The 27734-nt window shown below is 40.8% G+C and overlaps 1 protein-coding gene and 1 non-coding gene across 8 annotated transcripts in view; both read right to left on the reverse strand.

Annotated features, from left to right (window-relative positions):
- The window catches only part of LOC141782886 (alsin-like), a 30729-nt gene extending 5260 nt beyond the window's left edge, over positions 1 to 25469 (reverse strand). The window contains exons 1-40 of one of the 7 annotated variants that reach the window (XM_074659725.1): positions 25266 to 25468; positions 23541 to 23698; positions 22343 to 22503; positions 21813 to 22037; positions 21405 to 21595; positions 21151 to 21183; positions 20858 to 21052; positions 19788 to 19897; positions 19505 to 19707; positions 19144 to 19198; positions 18641 to 18828; positions 16767 to 16935; positions 16289 to 16385; positions 15917 to 15994; positions 15282 to 15509; positions 14561 to 14732; positions 14109 to 14304; positions 13014 to 13079; positions 12495 to 12654; positions 11671 to 11802; positions 11039 to 11167; positions 10675 to 10698; positions 8981 to 9051; positions 7516 to 7582; positions 7010 to 7188; positions 6479 to 6544; positions 5846 to 5944; positions 5400 to 5564; positions 5015 to 5126; positions 4489 to 4566; positions 4010 to 4146; positions 3727 to 3882; positions 3517 to 3631; positions 3049 to 3206; positions 2846 to 2938; positions 2478 to 2657; positions 2280 to 2325; positions 2022 to 2083; positions 696 to 845; positions 458 to 554 (exon numbers count right to left, since the gene is read on the reverse strand). In XM_074659725.1, coding sequence (XP_074515826.1) covers positions 458 to 554; positions 696 to 845; positions 2022 to 2083; positions 2280 to 2325; positions 2478 to 2657; positions 2846 to 2938; positions 3049 to 3206; positions 3517 to 3631; positions 3727 to 3882; positions 4010 to 4146; positions 4489 to 4566; positions 5015 to 5126; positions 5400 to 5564; positions 5846 to 5944; positions 6479 to 6544; positions 7010 to 7188; positions 7516 to 7582; positions 8981 to 9051; positions 10675 to 10698; positions 11039 to 11167; positions 11671 to 11802; positions 12495 to 12654; positions 13014 to 13079; positions 14109 to 14304; positions 14561 to 14732; positions 15282 to 15509; positions 15917 to 15994; positions 16289 to 16385; positions 16767 to 16935; positions 18641 to 18828; positions 19144 to 19198; positions 19505 to 19707; positions 19788 to 19897; positions 20858 to 21052; positions 21151 to 21183; positions 21405 to 21595; positions 21813 to 22037; positions 22343 to 22503; positions 23541 to 23560 — 4863 coding nt within the window. In that variant the 5' untranslated portion in view covers positions 23561 to 23698; positions 25266 to 25468. Of the gene's footprint in view, positions 1 to 457; positions 555 to 695; positions 846 to 2021; positions 2084 to 2279; positions 2326 to 2477; positions 2658 to 2845; positions 2939 to 3048; positions 3207 to 3516; positions 3632 to 3726; positions 3883 to 4009; positions 4147 to 4488; positions 4567 to 5014; positions 5127 to 5399; positions 5565 to 5845; positions 5945 to 6478; positions 6545 to 7009; positions 7189 to 7515; positions 7583 to 8980; positions 9052 to 10674; positions 10699 to 11038; positions 11168 to 11670; positions 11803 to 12494; positions 12655 to 13013; positions 13080 to 14108; positions 14305 to 14560; positions 14733 to 15281; positions 15510 to 15916; positions 15995 to 16288; positions 16386 to 16766; positions 16936 to 18640; positions 18829 to 19143; positions 19232 to 19504; positions 19708 to 19787; positions 19898 to 20857; positions 21053 to 21150; positions 21184 to 21404; positions 21596 to 21812; positions 22038 to 22342; positions 22504 to 23540; positions 23699 to 24997; positions 25228 to 25257 lie in introns of those variants that run through there. The other 6 variants (XM_074659723.1, XM_074659719.1, XM_074659721.1 and 3 more) reach the window with 6 other exon arrangements.
- A 368-nt stretch (positions 25470 to 25837) lies between these two features.
- Positions 25838 to 25909, reverse strand: trnaa-cgc (transfer RNA alanine (anticodon CGC)). Its single transcript has one exon. It is a non-coding gene; the product is annotated as a tRNA-Ala (tRNA).
- Positions 25910 to 27734: the final 1825 nt, after the last annotated feature.

Consider the following 27734-nt stretch of genomic DNA (forward strand, 5'->3'; position numbering starts at 1 on the left):
TTGACTTAACCCTGCTGGGCAGGTACATTGTTGTCCCTTTATGTTTGTCCTTCATGTGAGTTGTCAAGACGTGGGGTATCTGAGGCTTGTATCGGGACTGCAGGTGAGCTTATCTCTTGATTTTAATGACCTCTTCATTCATAATACTCCAACAAATTAGCCCATATTATGAATGTAGCTCTTGAATGCATATTGTAATCCTTCCTGTCTACTTCTTTCTGATATTTCAGAACAATGATTCCAGAGATCTGCCATTATTTCCATTGGAATATCTCTCAATATTATCTTTGAAAACACCACATTGAAATGCCGGGTACGAAAGCTTGACAGGCCTAGCAACAGTAACCAAGGGAGGAGGGGCTTAGCGAAGGGTCAGTTGTGTAAAATTTCAAGTGTTTCCACCATGAGTAAAAGCATTATCTGTATGTGTGTTTTGGGGGGGTGGGAGGGGTCCCACCTTCAGTGTGGTGAACATCAGTCCCATCTCTCCGTGCTGAACGTTGGGATCCATTAAATCTTCTATCAGACTGACCTCAGCTCCCAGGTTCCTGATCCTGGAGAGCAGAGCAGCAGAAACACAACACACTGTCATAATACTGAAGCTTCTGATTCAAAGTGTGTCCTTCACACTGATCAACAATCTAGTTGTCAGTTTAGCAATTGCTTAATTTTAGGTAACACTTAAGATAACACACCTTGCCCTGAGCACCACGTAGAGGAAGAGAGGAAGCAGGTCATCCATGCACCACAGGAAGTTGCCATCCAGCATCGGTTTTACTTCCTGGGTCAATTCCTCAAACGTCTTCTGGATGACGAGGAGTTTGTCTGACGGAGTGAAGGTGGTGCTGCATGTGTAGGTAGACATACATTTTTATTTGGACACATAATAACGCACTTTCAATTTTGGTAATGTCCTGAGTTGCACTGTTGGAATATAGTGTCACAGCTTGTCACATCAGGTGAGGGGATGAGGGTTGCTTGTTTTTGTTTTTTTCAGTACTTGTGGTAAAACTTTTAAAATGGGGCTTCAGTCCCTCCATCAGTTTGCAATCTTGTGATCACAAGAATTAAATAAAATTCAACCAATCCAAGCATTATTTGTCCATTCAAAAACATTCCTGCCAAAATGCAAATTTGACCACCCATTTCCAAACGAAGTTCCGATACAGAAATTGTCACGAGCCTCAAAAAAGGAGCGGTACACGGCCTGTCAGCGAGCGTCAGTTCAGTCGGACAAACAATAGTGTAGGAGCCAAAGTGTGTATTTATTATTTGCAAGTATTATATGTTTAGGCTGCACATGTTCTTGTGGTAGACATCACTTCCGGTAATTGGGACAGGGGTGTGGTTTCACCTATTTTTACCTGTTCACTTGGACCGCAGGAGTTAGACAAAGAGGGTGAGATATTTTCTGTTGACCGTCACGTCACTTTACGTTTAGTTATTCCAGTTAGCCTTATTGTTTGTAACTCCTTTAATTTAATAAACAGTAAAATGCATCTGGACTTTTTGGAACAAGTCACAGAGTAAAGAGCCTACTGAGGCACAATAAGAAGGATTTCCCTAAAAAAAAACAATATATAGACTGATACAAAAATAATCCCTCTCAATAATCACTTATGACCCACTAGACGTGTGTGGTGGTGTCTGTTTCTGACACCACCACAGAGACCCTGCAGCCCTCTGCCTGTAATTTTTCATATTTTGCTGTGTTCTGAACATTTCTAGGCATCAACCTCTATAAAAACGTAGCGACCAGGTGTCAGATTTTAAGCACACATCCAAAAGGAAGCTACGAAAATGGAGGACACGGTGCCGAAAAAAATGCCAATATAGCAAAAACGCCATGGGGGGCACTGTCACCGCTGTTGAATGTTGGATATTAACTAAAATGTCGGCCATGACTTTAAGCTCAATAGGTCTGGATTCCTGTTTTTTCATCTGCTAATCACACTGTATCAGGTCATGTCACATTTAGTGACATCACTATTTATGTCAAGTCAGGGTCACATGGCAGCTACCTGATTTGTTGGAGTGTCTCTACAGCAGAAACAAAGCAGGCATCTTTACTGCTGGACACAATCTGTGATAAAAGTTATAAAAGAAAATCAGTTATAGACGACAAAACAAAAAGATGAAACAGCACACTTTAACCTCATGTTGGAATCACAGGTCATGTGTGAGAGTGATGGATGGATGGGCGGACTGAAAGCTGGTGGAGGAAACGGAGTGCAGATATTGAGAGAAGGTGCTTGAGGAGAAAACGTTTAGCATCTGACCTGCTTTTTCTCTCCCAGAATTGACATCCACACTGGCCAGAACTTCCTACAATAGAAACACAAAGTAAGCACACAGCTCTCAGCATTAGAGGTGGTCAGGATTTGAAAAGGTATTTAAAACCAACCAGAACAACACTGTTAATCATAATGCCTTTTAGAGACAGCATCGTGGGCATGCAAACAAATGTACACACTCACTCCTGCACTCCCAGGAAGCTGAGCAGCGACTGGTCGGGCTGTTTGTTGAGTCGGAGGATGCGCTCCCCGTACAGCGCCTCCTCCTGCTCCTCCTGCAGGCAGTACAGGGTAAAGAGAGGAGGGTAGAGTCGAGGGAGCAGCTGAGGGAGGAGCAGAGACGAGCAGCTCACCACCATAACACTGGAGAAGAAGGAGAGAAAGGGAGATGAAGTGTACAATACAACCTAATGTATTTCAATAGCATTGAGATGGACAAGCTGACATCCATTCATCTAACTGTTTGGATCTTGTAAGTTAACCATTGTATCTGTTCGGATACCCGTCACTGCCTTTAGGTCTATTCTAATACATATGTGTGTGACACTCACCCTTGCTCTGCTATGTTAGAGTTGCGTCTAGATGGAGAGGCAGGGGGTTCTGGGAGGACACCGCCATCTTCTGGTAGCCCCGGGAACAGAAACCTGCAGAAAACAATTTATGTCATTTTTAAATACATGAGTCAAAGTACGCTAGATGCACGTCTACAGAAGGCCTCGGGCCGAGCAGTGAAGAGAGAAGAACCTGAATTTACCTGACGATGCTGTAGAAATGTATGAGGTATGCCAGAACCTCCTGGACGCCGTGCCGGAGCAGCCTGCGGTTAGATCCCACACCGACGTAAGTCATCCTGTAGACCGTCACCAATGTCTCCACCAGCCAGCCCAGAGGGTGGTGACGGGTCTCACACGCCTGAAGAACAACCACGGTCACCCACAGACATGCACACTTTAGTATTAAAGTGCTGAATTGTATTATATTATACTAAGAGGTATTTCTAATATTTTGTCTCACAGATTATAAAAATAAGAGTGGACAAAACAGTAGAAGCAACTATTGTTATAACTAATTTATTGCAGGGCTGCATTTAATAATTTATACCTTCCAAATCATGCAAGTATTATAAATACAGAGAATGACAGAGAGAGAGAGAGAGAGAGAGAGAGAGAGTTTCACACACACACACACACACACACACACACACACACACACACACTCGTACCTTGATGAGGTATCTTCGTATGTTGTCGAAGTTTGCGGTGGTCACCGGTTCTTCATGCTGAGGAATGAACTCCAAACACTCCAGTGCTTTACTCTGAGACCGAGTGAGATCTGGGCTACAAACACACACACACACACACACACACTTATTTCGGTATACAGCTATCTACTGTATATATACATTTGCTTTTGTGTGTTTTGCTGTATCTACCTTTGTCGTCGTGCAGTTGCTATTGTAACAGCGATGTTGTCCCAGGCTTCGGTCCTCTCTCCTCTCCCAGCAGCATCACAGCCCAGTCGACTCCAACATTCATCGAACACACAGAGCCACCTCTGAGCTGCAGGCACCACGTACTGACCCACCCTGCTGCACACGCACACATTCAAACACAACATGAGCACTACACGATGCAAACTCTGTCTTAGACCTGAATATCCTGTTTACAGTAACAACCATCAGCCTCACTACAATTAAAGTTAAAAAAAATACTCACAGCAGGTTGTTTCTCTCTTTGTTTTCAGGTTCATCTGCAGTTGGTTTGATGTACGTTCCAACCACCTTCAGCCCTACGGACCACTCTCCACTGAACTGGCCCTCCAGGCTGTCACCGTTAGCCTGCAATAAAACACCCTGAAGAAGAAGGGAAAGGAGGAATGAACGTGTATGAAATGATTTCCAATGTCTTGCCGTTGTAGAGGTCTGTTTATTGGTGACTGACTAAGGCTTCTTGCTAGTGACATGTAACCATTTTGCATTAACAACTGTGAGATTTTAAATTGGAATTAAGCACAAAAAGTCAAGTAACTTATTTTCCAATTACTCATGTAGTCCTAATCCAGGTAACCCAGTTACATTCCGAAGTTGTAAAGACCATTAGACATGAATAAGATACCTTTATGGACAGAAACTGCTAGAGAGCATGGCAAACATAGAGCCAAGAGCACACAGATAAAAGGAGACAGAGCTGTCTACCTTCCCGTTGACGGTCCAGTCATCAGAAAACTCCCCATGTAAAGCTGTGTCGTCATCTGACACCAACAGACCTGGACCCTGATAGAAAACAATAAATAAACAATTACACATATTATTTGATGCACACTGTTTTCAGTATATCATTGCCTGAGGCCATTATGTACCTGTAGTTGATATGAGAAAATCAAAGCTCAGTGGCACCACCTCCTGTCTTTAAGTGGTACTACAAATCAGAGCTTCCACAAACAAGTTGCTGTTATCCACCTACTTCTATCTCTTGATTCAATAGATGTGTAGCATGAAATAGAATGATTGATAAGAGATAAGACATGATAAATTATATTATATCATATGTATATTCACTGGCCCAAAATCTGCTGGCTAGTCCAGGTTTAAAGATCCTCAGACAAATGTTTTTTTTCAAATTCCTCGACACAAACATCAATAACTCCTTGTCAAAGGAGGCAAACACTGATGCCTGAACCTCTTATTTTAACTGAGTATCGCTGTTTTAGGGTGAACTTACACACATCTTGTTGTCTCTGAAGAACCCTTCATAGTACATGCCGCACTGGGTGACAACCACAGCGTTGCCATGCCGCTGCTCGTCCGACCACAGTCCCATGTACTTCTCACCTCTGGGAAGAGCACATGAGAGCAGCGACTATAGTGACAGTTAAATTCATTGCACATTCAGTACAGACAGGAAGCTGCCAGTTTGCAGAAACAATGTTACACATGATTCCACTGAAATGCTTTGAACTGACGACTAAAACTATATAAAAAACAACTGTGGTAGATGTTCTCCTGAAATTATCTAGTCATTTTTTCCCCCTGATATTCATAAGATTGAGCAATATCCCCATTGTCACTGGAGCTTTTTTGGGTTTGAGCCAAACCATTAATCTGACCTGGTGATGTCATCGTAGACTCCGTATCCTGTCTTCCTGTCGTTGACCCACTGGCCAATGAAAACGCCGGAGGACTTCTTGGCCAGCCTACCGGTGCTCATCATACCGTAACCGTGGCGCTGCCCGTCACAGAAGCAGCCCTCGTACACCTCGCCACTGGCGTACCTGCAATAGGTAGAGCCCACAGAGACATGAGTACACACACACAGAGATCGTGAATGGGCCTCTGTCCGTTCATGTGCAGAGCAATGCACTAAGACTGACATGGTTAGGGGTGTGGGAGTCAGACTGAATATTTCTTTTACATGCGTGACTTGGGGTCAAGTATTGCTACTTAACACAAGACATGATCTCTGTTATTCAGTTATGTACAATTAATATACAGGTCCTTTGTCCTAGGCTACTCTCTTCTTTACTAAAAAGTCAGTAGAAAACAGTGTACTGACTTGTACTTGCCGAAACCATGGATCTTTCCATCTCTCCAGCCTCCTTGGTAGCTGTTGGCCTTATTCAGCACTTTGTCAGGTATTATACATTCTCCATAGCTGGAAAGAGAACGAACAGTACGGAAATGTTGAGACAAGTTTAATCTTTGCTAGTTAATCACACAGATATAAATAACAAAAAAAAACAGCTGGTTTCATGGTTTCAGTCATACTGGATGTTTAAAACATAACAGGGCTGAAAATTACTATTTTCTGTTTCTGTATTTAAATATTTGATCTTATGATCGCAGGTCTCCCTAAAAGATAGATGAATGAAGAACATTACACATTAACCAGCTCTTTAGTACTACCCCAGGTTAATGTACTTACTAGGGGTGGGACATGCCAGAATCAATATAATTGCTTTATTTGAGTCTAAGCGGAGGTAGAAGGAAGTTATCAGTTATGCAGTCTGAATAACATGACGTCATATCCGCTTCAATAACAAAAACAAAGCCGAAGCGAAAAAGCAGAAAACGGCGGAGGATCCGCAGAGATACGACCTGTAAAAGTAACAATAAATTGTAATATCAAACTGCAATACTTAAAAATCGCAATACGTATCGAATCGGCACCCCAGTATTGTGGACTTACCCGTCCTCCTGTCCATTCTTAAAGTTCCCGCTGTAGGTCCGTCCATCTGGCCACTTCATGGTTCCTCTGTGAAGGCAAATACATTTAATTATCCAACTATTTACACAACGCCCTTTTAACAAAGTTTGTATTCAACAATGCCGGAAATTGTCAGTTCGCAGTTCATGCTGACTTCACTCCCTGCACATACTTTGTTTGATCTTTCATTTACTTTCACACTGTTCCTCTTCGCCACACAGGACTGATTTGAAATTTGAGAGAAACCATCTTATGGTACCCCACCAGTGTTTTAACATATTAATACTTGTGTTATCGTACTATACGTATGAGTTGGAAACATTCAATATTCTTCTTTATGGTGCATTCAAGGACACTCCAATATCAATATCTGCCAATATCCAATGCACACACTTGAAAATACATTTCATGAACACACCCATATGCAAACATTATTCATTACACACTGTACTCTGCAGAGATGGAGACGAGATAGACACACAAAAGTAGAGACAAACAAACACGCTCTCTAACCTGCCGTGAACTCGTCCTGCCTGCCAGCACCCGGTGTACCGGGCGTCTTTAAACCGGCCCTCTCCAGTGAACACGTAGGAGGCCGTACGAGACATTGCCGTCAACCCTGGTGACGACCCATGACCTGCACCACCCAGCACTTGATCCACCGCCTGGTTAAGAGACCGCAGCCAGTTGTTCTGGAGAGAGAGAGAGTGGCTATATGAGAACGAGGCAGAACAGTAACATTTGCTCCCCAAATTTGCATTTCCAATAGTACCAGTTTCAGTTTCATGAAGGAAACATGGAAAGAACTAAGCAGAGAGAAAGAAACTGTTCATGTTTATTGATGTTTTTAAATCAGCTGGACTGGAATGAATACATTTTGAAAGAAGAACAAGCTTAAATTGTTTTGTACAGTATTTTTATCTGAATTTGCAGCATAATTTACAAAAAAAAAATGTGCATAAAACTTCTTGAATGACAACAACCAAGCTGCAATAAGTGGGTAATAACTGTAAAAGTACCTTCTCTTGTGGTGTCGAGGCCACCAGGGTGAAACTCTCCTCTGGACATGTAATTTTGATGGCATAGCTGGAGACACACAACACAAGGACAATAATAAACGTTATCTGTTAAAAACATTGAGAGAATGTGATGAAATTACAACTGAATAAATTAAATCAGGTTTGATAACGCAGAAAACTGAATGATATTTTGATAATATGGACAAAGATACCTGCTTTTACTAGCTTTTGGGGAATAAAAAAGAAAGAAATCTGACAAAACGAGTGAAGATAACGTCAGAATTTAGTTTGAAGCAGGATAGTATCTGGGCTAAGACTCTACCTGTCTTAGGTACAATCAAGATCCAGCCAACGTCAGCCTGATGAAAGTGACAAACCATTTATATATGATGTAGTTCCAGAGATAGACCCAGGTATCAGCCAAGCATGAAGCAACCACGAGGCATTAAAAGGCAGTTCATCTACTGGCCACTAGATGCTGGATCCAAAGAACTGAGTCAATAAAAAGTCAATGAAGTGAACAAATTTAACTTCCTCCAATATGTTTTTGAAGAAATGGTTCCATCACCTGGATATTATAGTTTAAAGAGTGGTGTTCAGGGTTTCCAATTTTCTCTAGAGATCACTTTTCCAGTGCATTTTCAGTGATGAACTAGCTGGTATGACAGACAGGATTCGCACCATACACCAATATGTTCCTCTCTGTGGAAATCTGATTTAAAAGACGTGCAGTCTATGGCTATAACTTCTCTCTATGAAATCATCTCTTACGTGCTTAGAAATAATGCGTCAACTTTAGCGACTGAACCAAACATTCTAACTAATTTAACATTATACAAATGTTTAAAACGAGTTGGGAAAAAAAGCAACGTTATGTGATGTCATATATATCCACAGCATTTCCACAACATAACCGAGAGCAGCCTATCAAAATACTCTCATCAATAAACTATCATTTCAACTAGTGTTTCATTCTCAGCTAAAGGAAAATAGGAGAATGTTGAAATAATTTTCCAGACAACACAAGATTTTCAAGGACATTTCACTTATTCAATAATTTTCCATGCATTTTCAATGACTTGAAAACTGTTTTCCAGGTTTTCCAGGATGCGTGGGAACTCAGTTTATACCAAGTTTTCTTTAAATGATAGCCATAATGTGTTGCTGATTGCATGACCACCTTCAGCTCCATACATGTGGATTTTCTGAACTCAAAATCCAGGATCCCTTCAGACCTGGGTGACACCACACTGTGTCCATGTTTGTGATATCATCAAACCAGGCTGAGGCTATAGCATCACACAGCTGTGCATGTGGGGGTGAGTGAGAAGTCTTATGTTCATTATTCATCATCATAAATCACTGATGGCTCACTGGTTTTACCGTCACATCCATGACTTTTTATCAGCATTAGTCATGTTAGCTTCGACATTCCTAATTTGGATTAAAAAACAAACAGACTCACAGTCCGCTGCTGTCATCAGTAACTGGTTTCACCCACAGACAGGTCAGAGGATAGATGCGATGTGTGGAGAACTGCAGAGAGACACAGAGCAGCGGTTCAGGGATTTATTACCATTTTTCTCACATTATCTGAGACTTACACGTCAATGTTTTTTTTTAGAAATGACCAAATCCAGATCATGTGTGTGTGAGCGAGAGAGAAATGACCAACAGATTTGCTTCTTTACATGTCTCACTGTAGTTTTAAATATTCTTGTAAATTAGGGAAGTTACACAAAACATAACTGTAATTTTAGTTTTACTATCATTCTTCATGTGAGAAATGATGATTGAGAGGTGACTGTACAGACTTCCTGATTCTATTACAGAAATCACATATTGCTCAATAGTTTCTTCCATGGAATTCTGACCTTCATAGTATTTCATTAATGTTTCCACATTACTTCTGCTTTATTATTGAAAGTAGATTAAACTAAACCAGAACACACTCGACAAAACTAAACCAAACTTAAATTATGAATATTTCCCAAAGCATATATCCGGTTTTTCGACTGATAACGCTTCCTTGAAGGTAGGAAATCTAAAAATCTACAGTACGCTTTAGAGAAGGATCTAGCAGCAACAATGCCAAGTATATGTTTGTTTGTATTTATTGATAATGCACAAAAACATGCAAAAAAATCTAATCCTTTCAGTTTAATTTTGTCCAGTTTAACTTAAAGAAGCTCAACTATTAAAGTTAAGTGTGCAGTACCTCTTTAAATGTACAAGGCATGATGCATATCCAAATGAAATGCGGGTTCAACACAATGTCAAAGGTCTACTACACAACACAGGGACATGACCCCAAAACCACAGAGAGAGAAACAGGACAGGTTTCACCACCACTATCTGCTGTCTATTAACACACCGGCCCACACCAAACAGATAGGAAAAACGATTAGTCAGGGTTCAGTAGAAAACTGTTTTATACTGAAACAATCACAAAGTAGAGAGGGAGAGACAGAGGACAGTAAATATGTTGTCCTTCAAGTTGTCAGATCACTGATGTTGTTGTCTCAGATGCTTTTGAAAGCTAGAAAGCTAGTGTTGAGTTGCATCCCGTCACTAGCGTGAGCTACTGCAACTATGACCTCATCTATTTCCACCACCAATTGATTAACGTTACTGTTGCAAAAACCCAAATCCACACACACAGCAGCCTGTTCGGTAGCGGCTAAAGCTCAGAATCAGCCATCAGGACAACATGTACAAAATAAATGTTAACACAGGACAGACTGCGATGCTAAGGTGTGCAACATTACAAAACCCAATATTTATTCAGTTAGTCTACCCTCACTGGGGTGGACAAAATATTAACGAATAACACAATAGTGAGAGTTTCAACACAAAATTGCCAAAAACAAAAATAAAATCCTCCATTAAAGTAGGATTTATTGCAGGGCTCATTGGCCTGAACTACATTAAATTAAACTGACAACCAAAAAAATGTATTGGGTTTTGTGTGAATAGTCCCTTTAACATTACATAGAGTCCTGTGTTAACATTTTTGTATTTGCCTACTCATCCCATGTGAACCAGTCAGAGTGTAAGCACTGAACAGAGGCCATGCTGCTGCAGCACAAAGCTCAGGGTGGGTATACTGGCTGGTTGGTTGGAGGTGAAGTTGGGTCAACTGGTGTCAGATATACTTACAAGGCTCTGAGAGGGAATGGCACCCTGAGTGAATGAAAGATATAATGTACAGATATAAAGTTTATACTGCAAAACATGGTAGATGTTCAGAAACACCAGGAAGACAGATCCAGATCTGAACAAGACTAACAAAGATCCTGTAGATTTTCTCTGTGCTACACTGTTTAAACAGTGGGTGTTGTTATTCAGTGTAAGACAATATGAAGTTTGATTTGAAAAGGTTTCATCCCACGGTCCATTGTGCTCGCTCCGCCCTGCTGTAGGCATTGTTAGCAAATCATATTTACATATCAACTTCTGTCTGTAGAGACTTACTGGTGTCCACCATGGATTTACTGTAAACTACCTACAAATGTTTGCATACCTGTGTGTGCACCAGTGTGTCGTTGAAGAGTATGAACCAGTGGTTGGAGAACCGCCCGGCCTTCTGCAGAGTCAGAGATCTGTTGCTGCTTTCACACACCACGCGACGCTGCGGGAGACGCAGGACCTCCTGATGAACAAACAAACACACATGCATACATTTACTGATTCAAATCTGACAAACTGTTGAAAACACTTTAGAGTAGGTGGACATGCTGCATTTATGAATTACCACCTTCAGACTTTCTGTACCGCAGTAGAAAACTAGGCGATGAAGAAGCTTTTACCTGCATATCACTAATGTCAGCTACAATCCTCTCGTTTTGGTGACCTTTTACTTGTGTTTCATAAAAGTTGTCATTTTGGGGTAACATGGTTTCCATCTAACCCTTCGACAGATCTACTTGCTGGTCAATTACAGCTGGTGGACTATTGACAAATACAATATGACTCTGTGCTATTTTTTTGCTCTGAGTTATACTTTCTGCTGGATAGAATTAGCAGACTATAACCCATGACTTAACCTCAACAATCAGGCAACCTAGAGGACTTGAGTCGTTGGACAGTACACAAACCGTTCAATCAGGAAGAATGACAGCACGTTTAAATAACTTAACAGAGAGTTGTGCTCACAGTAGTTTTTCCAGAGTGGGTCTTCCAGAAGAGGAAGGTGGTTTCAGCCTCCTTCTTCTTCCTCAACAGGGACAAAGAGAGGGAGTCATACTGACTGCAGCCCTGATGGAGGGACTGATACTCTGTCGTTAACTGGGGGAGAAAAAGAAAAAGTGAGAGAGGTTTAATTGTTTTTTCTTTCTTTTTGATGTCATAACATAAAGAAGAGTCCACTTGGCCGGCTCTTACGAAAGTATAACAGATCATTAACAGATCACAGTTAAAAATCAACAGTATATTCTAGTAGACTACCTGACATGACCTGCCACTTTAATTCTGCCCACAAAATGAAGAAGATACACTCTGAGTACTTTGTACTCCACGGTAGTAAATATGATGAGGACTGACTTCATTAAAATAACAACAAAGAACTCAAGAAAGCATAAACCTCTGCCAGGACTGCAACATTCCCAAAATATGTTATAATTATAGAAAATAAGTACACAGTATGTCACACTGCTCCCAAAATAACCACTCTCAAGAGCTTGACAGGATAGTATGTAAGGTACAGTAGCTTTGTTTTGTTCAATCATTCTTACGATATCTTTATAAAGCCTAAGATCAGGTGTTGCAAAAATCGGGATCATCTTATATTCAAGCCAATACAATGCCCGTAATAGATATTGGTACAATATATCCAAAGTTACTCAATCATGAGAAATAAAGTGAAAGTGGAAGAGAGAGGAAAAAGAAGTAAATCAAAAGAGTGTTTCAGTGTAAAAACAAAAGAGAGAGTAAAAGCTCAGACAGAAAGAAGAAGAACAAAGAGAGCGTTTCATCCTCACCACATCGTAACAGGCTGCCAGTTTGAGCAGGACTCGGCTGTACTGGTGGAGCTGCTGCAGAGGCCAGTACAACAAGGAAACCAGATCAACATCACCATCGACGGACTGGTCTGGTACACACAGCTGAGCGAGGATGGTCTGCTTAGAGCCTAAACACTCACTGGACAGAGACACACAGAGACACACAGAGACACACAGAGAAATAAGACGCTGATATTATCTTCGGTATTTTCAGCTGTTCTCAGTTGATGGGAGCTTGATTAGCTTTTCTAAAAACTTTCTGTTTGGTAACTCTTGCTGAACGCAAAGGATCACTTCCTGTGTTTTGAGCTTATGGTTTGTTTTGGGGTTATTTAGCATGAGCCTGATCATCAGCATTAATGGTGAATGTTTTCTATGCCAGCATTAAGCCTGCAGCATCTGCAGAGGTCTCATTAATGTGCTAATTGGGGGAAAGGTCGAGCAAGGTGAGCGGGACTCCTCACGTAAAATTATAAAGAAAAAAATAAAGGAGCTTACAGTGAGAGTTTAAGGAGTGATCGGAATCCACCCATCACATGGAAGTTACCGACTGAAGAACAATACCTGGAGAGAGAGACAGAGAGAGGGAGAGATTTGGGTTTTCATTTTATTTCACATACTAGATATAATATAAAAATGTCAAATGAACTCGTAAGTCCTTGGTGAAAACAACTTGTACCCTCTTATCTCATGCCAGCAGTATTCTTACTATTTGTCTACTGTCAACAGAAGCTCTGTAAGATTTAATTTTATTTGCTCTGGAAAAACAAGGCCAATTTCCTGGTTTGCGTCTTAAACCCATGTAACTGATTTACCAAATTCTTTCAAACAACTCCAGAGAGAAGAATACTGAAATACAGGAACATTAGTGTACAGTTTGGCTACAGTCTGGACAAGAATAATTAATTGAAAAAGCTTTGTATCAAACAGACGTATGAAGTCATTTACAGATACAGTATGTGGGGTCTGTTGTTACAGAAGTGGACTTTAAAGCTAGGGTTGGTAATGTATTTTCAAACTGATAAAACATTCACTTCATCTCCCAGCACAAAGCACTTTACGATAAAGAAATAAAACAATACAGAGATGCAGAATTTAAAGCTAGATTGTGGCGGGTGATTGCAGAACAGCTTGGAATCGGGGATGGTCGCAAAACAAAGGATGTAAGAAAGATTAGACTGTAATGATTGTGCTCTAAGTAGCTAACGATAGCTTCTTGCTAATGTCATTCATTCATTAGCCCCGTTTGGGACTCCACGTAATTAATTCAGTTTTATCCCCAGCTTTAATGTAATTTCTAACTGTTAAAGCATATTTAAAGAAATTAGATTGTGTTATATGAGAGTTTAATAAAGTTTCTGTCCTGGCACTATGAGAAATAAAGTGGGATGAAACACACAAAGTAAATGAGAGGAACATTAAAACACAAGAAAAAAGGGGAATAAAACACATACTAAAATAATTGAAAATCCACAAAAGCAGGGAGGCATGCTGTTTATGTATATTTGCAATAAAAAAAAAACAGGAGGATGTCTGTATTAATAAATACAGTATGGGGCTTTTTGTGTTTTGAGACAAAAAGGTGAACCTTACTCTTTATAAATGTCCAGAAAGTGCTCAGTGTGCGTCAGCAGGGGAAGGGAAGTGACATCACAGCCCTGCACATCATGCAGGAAGTAGCTGAGTGACGTGGAGTGTCGACCGATCAGGACGCTCAGACGTACAAAACTCTCACAGAGAGAGAAGAAGAGATGAGTGCACGGCTCACCTAACGACGGACACACACTCTCTGTGGACAACAGCACACACACACAGATATTAAGTTGATGCATTCACTATTACCGCACTTATTAGATGCTCAAATCATGCATGTATTATTTCACACAGTTGGATTTTACACACAGTTCTTTCCATTTGACATAATTTCAAATGTTTTCATTTAAATTCCCATATTCAAAACCACCAATAGTAAGGGGGGTCAAAGGTGGAAATGCAGCAGTTGGTGTTAATCAAAAGAGAAGGAGCCAGTAGAGAGACGCTCTCACCTCGGTTACGTAGCGGGGTGAGGAGGAGCTTCCTGACGCTGCTCAACCAGCAGTAGAACTGTCTCTCTCTGGAGGCCAGCTCATGGATAGCTGATATAAAACCCATGACGTTGTGGTCTGCCAACACCGCACAGCTCTGACCGCCACTGCACACAATGCTAATGTAACCCATCTACACACACACACAGAAGAGATAAATGTTAGAAAGACATACATTAATAACAGCATGATAATGTTTGGGATATGTTTTCTTTCATTCCAGTATTTTGTGGTTTCTCTTCTGTTGCTTTTAATATTCGCACTACGGAGGCTCCGTAGTCCGAACCAAGACAGCAAAGTTCATTACTCCTTTCGACCTTGACAAAGGCAGCACAGACCAGATCCACTCCTTCTGTTCTTATCTTTCACAATAAAAACCCTGGACATATACACTGCGTAACTGTTTCCAGAGACAAGTTCAGACAGATGCTGCTCTGGGTCAATAGGTTCCCGGTAGTTGGTCCTCTGCCTGTGCTAATCTATTAATACCTTTTAGGTGTTTCACCTGTTGTAAATTTGCATCATTGCCGGTAAGAAGGATTTTTATGCAAAATATTCCCGGACGAGTATTTTGCATTTTCGTGTTGTTTATTCATCACGCCCCCGGTGTTTAAAGGCCTTTACTGTCAGTCCTATTAGAGGAAAACCACAAACAGTTGTGTTTTGGACATACAGTTCGTACCTCCATGCAGAAGGGCAGCAGGGTGGGTCTAACTGTATAACTCTCTGCTCTGCTGGGTGACCTCTGCATTGACCGTCGACCCCGACGTGACCTCTCAGTTGGCGCTGGCGTTGGCTCTTGCTGCTGGCCGCAGTACAACAAGACTGGCTGGACACAGTCTCCATCAGCCAGGAGGAGGGAGTGGCTCTGACCGGCCGACATGTCCCAAACACGAAGACCCTCAGACAGCTACGGTGGCCAGCCAGGGACAAAACACAGGATGCTGTCAGGAGATTTACTGGTTTGTTGTAGTTCTGTTAGTGTGACTACAACATGATTACTTCACTGTATATTCTTACATGTTACCTGGTATACAGTATCTCTTGTCTTCTCCCTCTCTCTTATTTGAACCTATTTGCATTCATATTCATATGTCCTTGAGTATGTTTTACAGCACAAGCTTCACCTCTTAATGATATGTTCAGTTATCATTCTCAGTCATACATTTCAGCGTAATATGTTGCCAGGATATGGCATAAATTAAGTGATGTATTGACTGACGAAAAGAAGAAATAAGCATTACAATAAATAAAAATATATATGAATAAACATGTGATTATTAGTTGAGTACTGAATGAATGAAAGAACAGCTGTACCTTTGCCTGTTGAGGTACCGTGGCAGGACTGTTGACATGACCGAGCTGTCCACACATGTTGCTGCCCCATGAGTACACCTGAAAAACATGAGATAACTTACTTGGTGGACAATATGTGTGCTCTTGTACTTCTATATTTGTGAGGACCAATTTGACCTTGAAAATGATGTAATTTGGTCAGTCGTCACTTCTTTAAAGCGTTTGTATGTGGCTTGATTTAGAGCTGAAAGTTAGACTTATGTTAGGGTAAGGCATGTTGTGATGTTTAAGGAATAGGGTCAGGGGCTAGGGAGCATATTATGTCAATGAGAGTCCTCATACAATTGTACAATTCCATGTGTGTTTGTGTGTGTGTGTGTGTGTGTCGGTTACCTGGCAGTGAGCGGTGAGAGCCAGTGAATGGTGTGACCCTGCAGCGACTTTGATCACCTCCTCGCCTGTCATCGACTTGATACACAGAGGCTGGAGTCTGAACACACACACACATACACACACTGTAACAGCTTGTCTACATTAAAGGCTTCTTAGCCGTGTTTTTAAGTCGTCCATCTCACACGCATGTCTGCACAGGTTGTGTAACGGCTTGTGTTTCACTCTGCCTACATACACATAAACGTGACCCAAAGTGTATTTTTAAGCTTCAATTCTACGCACATTTTACACACTACTACAGTGACTGCCTGACATTGTGTAAGAGTTAAGTGTAGTCTTGTGTATTTCATTTCTTTGGGACTTTAAGTGCATTTCAGTACCTTATCCCATGCAATGTATGTATTATCACACAATCACAGTGTTATAATACTTAATCATCAATCATCAACTATAAGCGTATGTGTTTGTGTGTCCACACCTGGCGAGCTGATCTCCGTGGCCCAGTTGGCCCTCAGACCCGCGGCCCCAGCTCCACACTTCCGTCTCCAGAGACGGCAGCCTGTCTCCGGCCTCCTCCGGTGCTGCAGACTGGGTCCGACCAGCAGAGGATGACCTGTGGGCACAAGGCCGCCGTCCCCGTGGAGACCCTGAAAGAAAAACACATGATCTAATGGTAAAGTCGTGGGAACAGTGTTGTTTCAACCAACTGAACCGTCACCTACTAGTTACATTTGAGCATGTGGCGAGACTGCAAATGCACGTCATCTGTCACACATCCACCACAAACAGAGGAAGTAGATAATGTGTCTCATACTGCAACGTGATGATGGAAATATAAGACATGACCAGAGAAAAACCTATACACAAAGTGTCACACATAACAAGTACAGCATTACAGATTTCCGCAGCTGGTCTGCACCAGAGTTCACATACAGTTTTCTCACCAGCCTAAATAAACTGTACTGCATAGGCAAACACATATAAACCACGCTGAACAGGTTTGGTATGATCACACCCTACTGAATTAGTGAGCTCTTCTGGAACAAACATTATATCATCAAAATAGCCAGCAGAGAGCCGTGTGAATATGTCAAGGTGAGGTAAGCAATATTAACATGAGATGAGTTGTGTGGAAGATCCTGAAGTTGTTATCATCCAATAATAAATGTTTTGGTGACTACCAAAACGGAAAAAGGTCAGGGCTCAACAATAAGGATTGCCCGGGGCAAGTAAAATGCCACGTCGGGCTAGTAAATCTAGCATAAAAAAGAATTAAACACATTGTTTTTTCGTGAACTGATGATAGAAGTAGCTAAGGAGTGAGCCATCTCGCTTCCTTCTCATCTCTGTTGAAAGTTGCACATGCGCTGTAGCGATCAGGTACTTGTGAGAAAATGGTTTATGAGCTGAAGCGCAAGCGAGCATTTCAATTATCCTGGAAACTGTTTGTCTCGTGAGAGACTTTCAGTCTGACACTCCTGAAACTCAGGGCAAACCAGAAAACAAGAAGTTAGTCTGCTGCGTCTGCTAATTCCCCTAAAGGTCTAACCATGTGTCTGACTGTCTTTTGTGGCACTAAACTGTAGATACACTTCATGCATTCTCCACTCTATGGATATATACAGAGTAAAAAGACTTTAAATGACTGTTAATTGAGCTATGGGAAGGGTCATACGTCACGATATTCGTCTCATTTGGCTTAGGCAAAACAGGTTATATTGCGACTAAAGGACTTTCAGATTTTTAATGTGTAGTCATTTCCTCCTGGTTGATGTTATCTCAAGAAAGCAAATAATGTTATCTCAAGATAACAACGAATATTTCATCGTGTTGACATGCTTATGCTGTGATCTTGACGTACGTATCAGTTGATCTGAGCTGATAACGTCAGATCCAGGAGAACCCATTATTGTTCAGAGTGTCAAAGTGAAAGGCAAACACAGGCAGCGGTATTGTGTGTTTCTGTTGGAGATAACATTCATATCCTTCTACCTTGTTGGCCAGGCTGCTACTTCACAGAGGAACATTTCAGTGACTCTGCAGATGTTGCTTACTTCATTGGCACCAGATAATGTATGAGAAGTGCATTTGCCATGTCTGTGGTGAAACACCTAGCCTGGCTCTGTCCAAAGTTTAAAAAAAAATACTCCTACCAGCAACTTTAAAGTTAGCTAAAGCATGCTCATTAGCTCATGGCTAAATACTTATTCCAGTCTTTATGTTAAGCTAAACTAATAGTCTCCTGGTTCCATACTTAGATGAGAAGATTGATACCCTGAGCTCCAACTCTTGGAAAGAAAGTAAATATTTTCCAAATGTGTGGTCAAGTTGGTCACACCCCATCATTCCTACCTCGAGTGGGTGTTCCAGGCAGGGAGCGTCTCCTGTTTGCTGCTGCTGCTGCTTTCCCCTTCTGGTTTATATTAGTGAGGCTGGTGCTCTTCTGCCCCTGCAGCGACTGCTTCTCCGCCTCCAGACTAACACGAACATCTTCCAAACACACTGGGGAGCAGGAGTATGCCACGGCCACTCCACTGTTACTGTAGGAAAGAGGGTCAAAGGTCAGGCAGCAAATACCCTGTAGATGAGGATCATCTTGGTATGTGGATATACTGCAGCATAATTGAGTTCTCAGTTGTTTATTTACATTAGTAGAAAATCCCCTTTAATATTCTTCTTTTTTTAGTTAAGTTTGACTTTTGGTTATTTTCAGAGGTGAAGTGGAATCACTTGAATAAAATAAAGATCCACAAAAAAAGCAATAAAAATGTTCTTCTCAACATGAGATTATTGAAACACTGGTCCATTGCACTGCCTAAAATTCAGTGCCTCAACTACAGTAAACTTGGTCTTACTTGTTGGTTTGACTCTTATTTGGCGATTCTTCTTTGCAACTGGAAGTCAACAGATCTGTGGAAGGAGTTGAGGAAACATAGCTGTCATCTGGAGAGAAAAATGGCAGGAGAGGAGAATTAAAAAACATTTTAGGAGACAGAAATTAGATTAAATACTAAAGAACAAAGTATCAAGCGAACAAAGGAACGAATGGAACAAGCAAAGCAATGAACAACAAAATGATTGATGTCCAAACAGCTATGAACAAATAAACTAGTGAAAAAGAAGTTTAAGAACAAAAAAGCAAAAGAACACAGGGATTAGATATGAATGAGGTATAACACAAAACAAAGGCAGAAGGAACAGAAATGAATCATCAACCTGAAGTGTAACTGCTCAGTGAGTCGGTATCTCCTAGCCCGGTGGTGTGGCGCATCTCCAATGAGTGACTAGATAGTTTCTGGAGGATGTTCTGGAGCTCCATTGCATCAGGGAAAGCAGAGTTCTTATTGGCTCTCCAGCCTGACAGTGCGTTGCCGTCTGTCTCTGAGAGAGGGTGAGTTTGCCCAACTGGAAGATTCGTCCTGAAAAAGAAACTAATTTAATACAAAAATATAAAAATTGAGGGATAAAAGAGAGATCCATAAGTTATATAATACCGTACTGTTTAGTGTTAGATAATGGACATGAACGGGCTGCAGAGCCAGGGCTGCTGCCAGCTGACCTTCCCCCAGGTTGGAAGCTTCGCCTGGGGCCACTTCTTCTGGGAGACGTCTGGGAATGAAAACAAAGAGAGGTATCAACCAGCATTGAAAAAGCTGAACCTCTTAAATGAGCATAGATACTTAAAGAGTGACCAACTAGGACCCTATATTCCTATGTTTTTGTGTCTAACTGACTAATAGAGACATTGATATTGGTCCAGTATTGAGGGAGAGCGCTGTAGACGGCAGCTGCTCCCAGGCTGCAATATGGTGCTATTGGGGCCAACTGGCACCATCATTTACATCCACTAAAAGTGCTTTTTTTTTGCCATGAAAGGCTCTGATTGTTATTATGAGTGTCTGACATTATGGAAAGAGTCTCGCTCAAGGAAAATTCTCGTTCTGAAATCTGGCGAGGGGATGTGTTGCTGGAATACATCCATGGTGGAGACGCAGAGTTTGTTGCGTTGGAGCACAGAAAGCGTAGCTTAGTGTTATCTAAAAGATTTTCAATGTCATGGCTGAATATTTAGATAAGTATGAGTTGAGCCGGAGTATACGGATATTCAGATTTCACAATGAGACTTCTCTTTGAGCGGGACTTGAACACAATAACAAACAGACCGGATCAAGCGAAAGGTAAGAAAAAGGTTTTATTTCTCTGTAGGGTCCTTTCCATAATGTTGTCAGACACTTCTAATAACAATCTGAGCCGGTCAGTTGCAAAAATAAGCACTTTTAGTGGCCATAACATTACACTGATGCTACTCACTTGCCCTCGCAGCTCGTTTCGCGGCTGCTGATTACAGCGTTTCATTTCAGAAATTGTTGTCCCCATTAGTCAGTTAGACACAAAAACATGGGAAAAATAGGGTCCAGGTTGAAAAATACAGAAGTTACCCTTTAACGTAAAACATTTTTACAGCGTCTAGATTCTGTAATGTTACATCTTTCTGATTACAACAGGATATTAGGGATTCCCAAACACATATATTTTCTGTAATTTCTCCTTCGAATATACTGTATTTACCTCGCCTGTCATGCCTTCAGTCAGCTCCACCCCCAGCGGACAGTAGTGACCAGCATCAGCTGCACACAGCTCCTCTCTTTCTGTCACTGAATAGTGAGGTGACTGACCCCGCTCCCTCTTCTCAGAAGGATTCTGGGTATTCTGTGGCGTTAGACTGCGTACCAGGGCCAGGCTGTGGTAGGCACCACAAGCCACCTGTTGGAGATAAATAGAGATGGTATTTGTGGTCACAGAACATAGTATTTCCTTTGTAATTTAAAAGTAGCAATGAAGATATGAGGAAGAGAAACTACCTGAATTACATGTCTGCCTGCCAAGTGCTCCACCTGTGCCAGAGATAGAAATAATACAACTGTTTTGATTCACATTAATCAGTACACACATTTAGTCTTATTTTGTCTCTCACCAGTTGAAAGACTAAAGATTCAATATTCAACAATAGCATCAATATCCACAACGGGGTTGAGTCGATGGTTTTCAGTCTGACTTGTCGACATGTGACTGGATTTTGAAAGCTGAAATTCATTGAGCTTTTTACACAAATTACCTTCTGTGGTCTCCACACAGGAAAGGTGTTGGTGACCAGGCCAAGCTGGCAGCCGCTGCCCCACGCCCACAGCTCGTTCTGGGCCGACAGAGCCAGGCTGTGCTCCCGTCCAAGAGCCAGATCCACAACCCGAACCACCGCTGGAGGAACGACCTCACTGTCCATCACAGTGACGGGGCAAGGCTCTGAAACTGTGACAGGATGTTTTACACAGCTTTCCCCGCCATGTATTAACTGATAAAATATATTTACCAAATTACTAACAACAGAGAGGAAAAGGAAAATTCATATTAAGACATACAGTAGGGGCACTGACGGAAGAAAAAAGTAAGCAAGCAGCAGTAGGTTGGACAAACAACCAGGGCAATGTGGGAAGAAAAGAAGAAAGAAAGGAAGGGGTTGACCAACCTGTGATGTTTGTGACTGTGCCCCTCTCCGTCAGCCCACACTGCCCTGCAGTGTTCTCGCCCCACATGTAGACGTTGCCCTGCTTGCTCAGCGCTCCGCAGTGGAAACCACCGGCAGCCACACGGACCACCGTAATCCCCAGCAGAGAGACCTCCAGCACCGGAGCAGACACCGGGACGCTCAGATCCCTCCACAACAACTCTCCGAAGGAATACACCTGTCCACCTGGAAGACAGCAACAACAACTGAGTGGAAATGGGCAATATTGGCTTTAAGATGCCTTTAATTCAGTTAGAATGTGTAGCTTAGGGGAGAATTATTTCATTGTTTAAAAATGTATGGGAGGAATATAGTTGTTGAAGATGTAATGATTAGGGCTGTCAAAGTTAATACGATAATAACGCGTTAGCGCAAATTTGTTTTAATGCCATTAACGTCTTTAACGAAGTTGTGAATTTTAAATCACAATATAATTACGCGTGTTATAGCATTTAACCATTGCACAGCCCTACCGTCCCACACACACTCACCCTGTGTCAGTAGGAGTCCATGGTGTTCTCCCAGGGCGGCCTGCAGGACAGGCCTGGACAGCAGCACTCTCTCTGGACAGAGCAGCGCACTTGGACATGCTGACTGCCAGATGTGGAGCAGTCCTCGCTCTGGAGGTGTGGCGGCCCGCTCATCTGCAGGGCTGCAATAATGCATGCAAAAAAAAACACTAACATCAACCTGAAATAGACCTTAAATTAAGACATAACCTGACCTTAGCCTAAACACATTTTGTCCAAACCAGCTGAACACCGGCCAGTTCCAGAAACTACCAGATACTTCTAAAATTGAAACTTGTTGTAGTTAAAAAGGGATGTTGTTCTCTCCCTCAAAACATAACTGCATGTCAGAGCCTGCAGGTGCTGAATGAACAATTATTAGTCTATGAATGAATGAGTTGGAATGAATCCAACTTTGAGAGAACTTGTTTGTGTCATTAAAGTGATAATTCAGGACAGGTGTTTTGAAGAGGGGTTGTATGAGGTATTTATACATAGGTTTAAGTCATCTGAGCCTGCTGGCTTTGGAGAGCGCATAGATAAGTTGCACTTTCAGTTAAGGAGAAAGAGAGAGCTGTCTGACAGCAAGATAAAGCGGTGAAAATATTCTAAATATAGCGTACACTTAAATGGATATTGATTTTTTTTTTTATTAGCCTTTCTTTTAAGTGGGTAAAATATTTTTTTCTGCCAGCTCTGTTCACAGCAGTACATTGCTTTGCTGCAGTCAGTACTTCTGTCTGTTTCTCCAAGCTGGGCGCACACCAACCGTCATCTATTGTAGGTAATACACCTACTATGGATAAGTACCTCTTACAACCTCACTTCAAAACACCAGAACCATTACTTTAACGACATAAACAAACAAGTTCTCTGGAAGTTGGATTAAATTCCAACTCATTCATTCGTAGACTGATAATTGCTCATTCAGCACCTGCAGGCTCTGACATGCAATTATGTTTTGAGGGAGGAGAACAACATCTGTAAATGACTCACACTCACTGAACTGGACAAAAACATATTGCAGAACTGGAATGCAGAGGCGCAAACACGCGCTAGATAACCTTTCAACGTAATCTCACGATATGGCATCTTGCTTTGGTACTCAACATGTTTTCAGTGGAGGTTGCTGGGGAGATATAATCAGCGCAAAAATGTGTGTGTGTGTGTGTGTGTTTACCTCTCCTCTCTGTTCTCCATCACTTCAGACTCTCCATTCCACAGGATTGTGAAGGCATCTTTAATAACATCTTTCTAAAGCTCTCACAAAAGGACTCCTCTGTCCTGTTTTGACACCTCTCTGGTTCATCTGGTTGCAAGTGCTTGTTCTCCGTAAACCTGTTTGTCAAAAAAATAAAAATAAAAATACAGTTTTTAAAGTGTGGCATGTGCAATAAGGACAGGTCGTAGGATCGGGAAAAATATTCATCATCTATTAATTAATCGAATTTAATTTAGAGTGTGAGCAAAATCAACACTGAACTCTAAAACATTTTTCAATCCATCACAGTGTAATATATATATATATATATATAGTAACATATATATCACAATATTTAGTCACCTTAATAATACATGAATACATGTATACTGCAGACATATGCTTATTAATGTGATGATTTATTGATAATCCATCACAGTGAATATTTAGTCACCTTATTAATACATGAATATATGTATATTACAAACATATGCTTGTTAAGTTGTCAACACTTTCCAGGCTCTGTTGAGAAACCTGATGTATAAATTTATATGTCGGCTAAATGATTCTCAGAACGCCATTATCATGCTACTGTCAAATCCTTGTTTTAGTGTTGGAAACACTGGTATAACTGTCTTTTATAAAAAGTGGCAGTTTCTATTTTAATGTATGTATTGTTGTTTGTGTTGTATGATTTTTAATGGACTTCGAGTCTGTCAAAGATGAATTGAATTAATTTGATGATTTATTGCTAATCCATCACAGTGAATATTTAGTAACTTTATATTACAAACATATTCTTGTTAATGTGATGATTTAATCTTGTTTGACACTGGTAATCCATCACAGTGAATATTTAGTCACCTTAATGATACATGAATACATATATATATACACATATATAATATATATAAATATATATATACATATATATATAATATATACACATATGATTGTTAATATGATTTAATTTTGTTTGACACTGGTAATCCATCACAGTGAATATTTAGTCACCTTAATAATACATGAATACATGTATATTGCAGACATATGCTTGTTAATATGATGATTTATTGGTAATCCATCACAGTGAATATTTAGTTACCTTTTTGATACATGAAAACATATATATATATAATAATAATATAATAATTTAATCCATCACAGTGAATATTTAGTTGTTTGATCAGAAACCCTGAGGTTAGGATCATTTTACCAAACTACTAACTCCAAGTTCATGAATGAACTTTAGTGATAATAATTAGAGCCTTGAGCTAGTGTGTATACTGGAAGGAGGAGGTTTCTATTGATCTTTACTGGAATCTGCTGGCAAGTCACAACAACTCAACACCCAGTGAAACTATGTGAGAGTTGTGCTCCTTCTCCTGCTTTACATTAACACTATATAGAAGCTCATACAGGCTGTAATCACTCACCTGGTTCAGTCTCCATGGAAACACATCAACACACTGATGTGAATTTACACCCATTTACACAGAGATTAGCTGTTAAACAGAGTGAAATAGAGTAGAAATAGAGACAGTTGTAACTCACTATGTTGCCAAGATTTGTTACATATACTACATAACGCGCTCCCTTTAAATAAAACATAAAGGTTGTTGATATAAAAGCTAATAAACTGAAGTTGATTAGCTTAGAGCTAACGATGCTAACTAAGAAGCTAACTTAAATTTACCAACTGACGTTTGGAACGTCGCCAGAGACGATCTTTGTTGAAGCGGCGGCTCTGAGTGAGTCCGGATTATTGTAGTTTGTAGCTGTCACGACAGAAACACCGAGCTATGTGAGGTTTTTATATTCCAATCAGTGCAGCGCAATGAAAGCAGAAGTTGTGTCTGACAGTTCTGTGTTGTTGGTGATGGTGATGGGAGGGGAGGGAGGGAGTTGTCTCTCCGACGGCAGCCCGGCAGGGACAAACTACACTACGGCGGCGGTGGTGCCACACCTGTTGATGCTGCGGAATGTCGAAGGCGACAGTTAAAGACAGGAGGTGCCACTCTGTCTCTATTTCCAGCTACTGTTATACGTTCTTTGCACAGCATCTGCCAACATGTGCTTGTACATGAAGTCCTAGAAGCAGGGGTCAATAACCTTTACTATCAAAAGATCCATTTTTAGGCAAAAAGAAAAATCAGTGTTTTAATTGTTAAATGAAATGTCAATTAACACGTTACTTTAAAGAGCCCTTAGTATAAGGCCATGTGTAAATACTGATATAACAGGATCAATCAGTTGTGTTTGTTATCAAATAGTAGTGGAGATGCTGGGGATTGAACCCAGGACCTTGTACATGCGAAGCACACGCTCTACCACTGAGCTACATCCCCTTTTTTCTGCTGTAAATCCAAAGATATCGAGTCAGACAGTACCTTAAAGGGAGATTTGTCAAGTATTAATACTCTTATTAACATTGAAGTGTGCAAATATGCTTGCTTTATGCAAATGTATGTATATATTTATACTAGAAATCAAGTAACAACACAAAACAATGACAAATATTGTCCAGAAACCCTCACAGGTACTACATTTAGCATAAAAAATACATGCTCAAATCATAACATGGCAAACTGCAGCCCAACAGGCAACAACAGCTGTCAGTGTGTCAGTGTGCTGACTTGACTATGATTTGCCCCAAACTTCATGTGATTATCATAAAGTGGGCATGTCTGTAAAGGGGAGACTCGTGGGTACCCATAGAACCCATTTTCATTCACATATCTTGAGGTCAGAGGTCAAGGGACCCCTTTGAAAAATGTCCATGCCAGTTTTTCCTCGCCAAAATTTAGCGTACATTTGGATCGTTATTTAACCTCCTTCTAACATGACATGGCACCAATGGATTCATTTGGTTTACTGGTTTCATATGATGCCAGTATCTTCACTCTAGCTTTAAAACTGAGCCCGCTACAACCTCTGAAAGATCGATTGCGTTAAAGAAACTAGTTGTGTTAAAATGATTTTGCCTTAACAAGATAATAATGCGTTAAAACAAAATTGTTGTAACACCACAGTCCTAATATATATATATAAGTAAATGTAAGTTTGTTTATTAGCCTACTTCCATGATGTCTGTTATAATAACAAAACAATGTATATGTATATGTGTGTGAATATATGTGAACGCAGGATGCCCCATGGGTTCTTCAACAGCAGAGGTCTCCCTCCTCTGGGATGTAAAAGCAGCATGGACTACACCTGCCCTTTTAGGGGCTCAGATTGCCACCCAGATGTTGAGCACCAGGACCTACCAGAGGTACGACCACACCACGGAAACGCACACATTTACACTTACCAAGGGTTTGAAATGTAGGCTGTGCAAAGTAACCCTGTAAACCATGTCCATACAACATAAGATAACACAACATGTTAATACCAGGCATGATTGTTGTGATAATGTTCAGTTGTTTTACAAAGTTTCTCTCTTGTTATAAGCTCTAACTTTATCTAAATTGTCTCTCTATTGTGTAGAGACGGTGTGCAGTCCTTGACAACGAACGACTACATCAGCTTTTCCATGAAGCTAGTGTCTGGAGGTTTGGTGAGTCAGCCTCTGGAGAAATACCTAAAGGTAAGTGAAACATCTGCTCATTTGCTCCTCAACATTTCAGTTTGATTTTACTACTCCTGACTCACACAATGAGCCAATGCTCAAACAGAGTTACGGGTGTCTAAGAGTGGCTTTGATATATTACCAATTATAAAAGTATTTAAATTAAAACATGCTTTCTGCTGTACTCTGTTGTCTGTTGGGCATCTACACCTTTTCAGTGATGGAGTTTTGGACTCTCTAAACAGTTTTTAAAGAGATTGTGAGACTATATATGTAATTGCCGTAATAGATACTGTATACACAGTGTGTCTATATACAGTATATATACAGTATACTGTATATACTTCTACTGCACATCCTTGTTTCCCCCTTTTCCCTTTCCTTTCTTTTCCTTTCCCTTCTTTTCCTTTCCTTTCCTTTCCTTTCCCTTCCTTCCCCTTCCTTTCACCCATGTTCGTGATCAGCTCTTGTTTGCCGTTTTAGTGTTTTCTATATAAAAGTGTCCAGCAGGTTTTGGCTCCGACTTTTACTGCCAGCAGTAAAACAAGGGGGAAAAAAGGAAAAAAGGAACAAGGGCAGGGAATCCAGAGAAATGGTCTAAT

The sequence above is a fragment of the Sebastes fasciatus genome, chromosome 14 (genome assembly GCF_043250625.1).
Source record: "Sebastes fasciatus isolate fSebFas1 chromosome 14, fSebFas1.pri, whole genome shotgun sequence".
Classification (NCBI taxonomy): Eukaryota; Metazoa; Chordata; class Actinopteri; order Perciformes; family Sebastidae; genus Sebastes; species Sebastes fasciatus.